The sequence below is a fragment of the Suricata suricatta genome, unplaced genomic scaffold (assembly GCF_006229205.1).
Source record: "Suricata suricatta isolate VVHF042 unplaced genomic scaffold, meerkat_22Aug2017_6uvM2_HiC HiC_scaffold_16320, whole genome shotgun sequence".
Taxonomy (NCBI): domain Eukaryota; kingdom Metazoa; phylum Chordata; class Mammalia; order Carnivora; family Herpestidae; genus Suricata; species Suricata suricatta.
In genome coordinates, this window is record NW_021860797.1 from 1 (window position 1) to 940 (window position 940).

The following is a 940-nucleotide window of genomic DNA, read 5'->3' on the forward strand; positions in this document are numbered from 1 at the left end:
CCTCCGAGTCTTCTTGATGTGTCTTCACGGACTCTCCCTCTTGCCTGCGTCTCTGCGTTTCCTTATCCCCCCCCTTGTCTTGGACGAGCTGAGCGGTGACACGGCGCTAACGGCCTCCCCTATGGGCTTTGCCGGGACGCAGGAAGCGGCAGACGGCTACCAGCGCTGTATGATGGCCCAGTACAACCGGCACGACAGCCCCGAGGACGTGAAGCGACGGGCCATGGCCGACCCCGAGGTGCAGCAGATCATGAGCGACCCGGCCATGCGGCTCATCCTGGAGCAGATGCAGAAGGACCCCCAGGCGCTCAGCGAGTGAGTAGAGCTGGCCTCGGCCCCGGGGAAGCGGGGCAGGAAAGTGGCGGGGGCGCACGAGGTGGGCGGGCACGTGATGGGTCTGGCGAAGGGTCACGGTGTGTCCCCTGTGGCGGGAAAGGCGGGCGGCGCTAGGTGGGGAGGCTGCAGGGCTTCTGGCTGCGTCCGCCGCGGGAGCCGGAATGGCTGGCTGCAGCCTCGGCTCGACGTGGGTCTGCGGGCCCTGCTGGCGGCCAAGGCCTTCACGGACCGGTCTTCACCGCACACTCTCGGCCACCTCCAGTTGGTGCCTGTGGGGGGTTTCGTGGAGGGGGGCTGTGCGCAAGTCTCATTTCACGTAACTTTGCCCTTTTTTTCCCCATCAGACACTTAAAGAATCCTGTAATAGCACAGAAGATCCAGAAGCTGATGGATGTGGGTCTGATCGCAATCCGGTGATGCCTTGCTCGGCACCCCCTTCCCCTCGCCCTCCTGTGGAAAGAGGAGCTGGGACCGCAGCGAGCCGCCCGGAGCAGGGGGGGAGCGGGGGGAGCGCACGACTCCTCTATATTTATACAGACCTGTGCGGACGGCACACAGACTCGACTCCGTTACCGCACCGCCGCTGCCTCTGGGCCCTCCCAGC

The 940-nt window shown here is 65.2% G+C and overlaps 1 protein-coding gene across 1 annotated transcript; it reads left to right on the forward strand.

The window, feature by feature from the left end:
• Window positions 1-6: 6 nt before the first annotated feature.
• LOC115284706 (stress-induced-phosphoprotein 1-like) lies at window positions 7-895 on the forward strand. Its single transcript, XM_029931207.1, has 2 exons — window positions 7-315; window positions 681-895. The coding sequence occupies exons 1-2, from the start codon at window positions 17-19 to the stop codon at window positions 751-753; spliced, it is 372 nt and encodes a 123-aa protein (XP_029787067.1). The 5' UTR covers window positions 7-16; the 3' UTR covers window positions 754-895.
• Window positions 896-940: the final 45 nt, after the last annotated feature.

Coding starts and splice junctions, on each gene's coding strand:
- LOC115284706 (XM_029931207.1), top strand. CDS start 17: ATGTGTCTTCACGGACTCTCCCTCTTGCCTGCGTCTCTGCGTTTCCTT. Junction 316..680: donor GACCCCCAGGCGCTCAGCGA/GTGAGTAGAGCT, acceptor TTTCCCCATCAG/ACACTTAAAGAATCCTGTAA.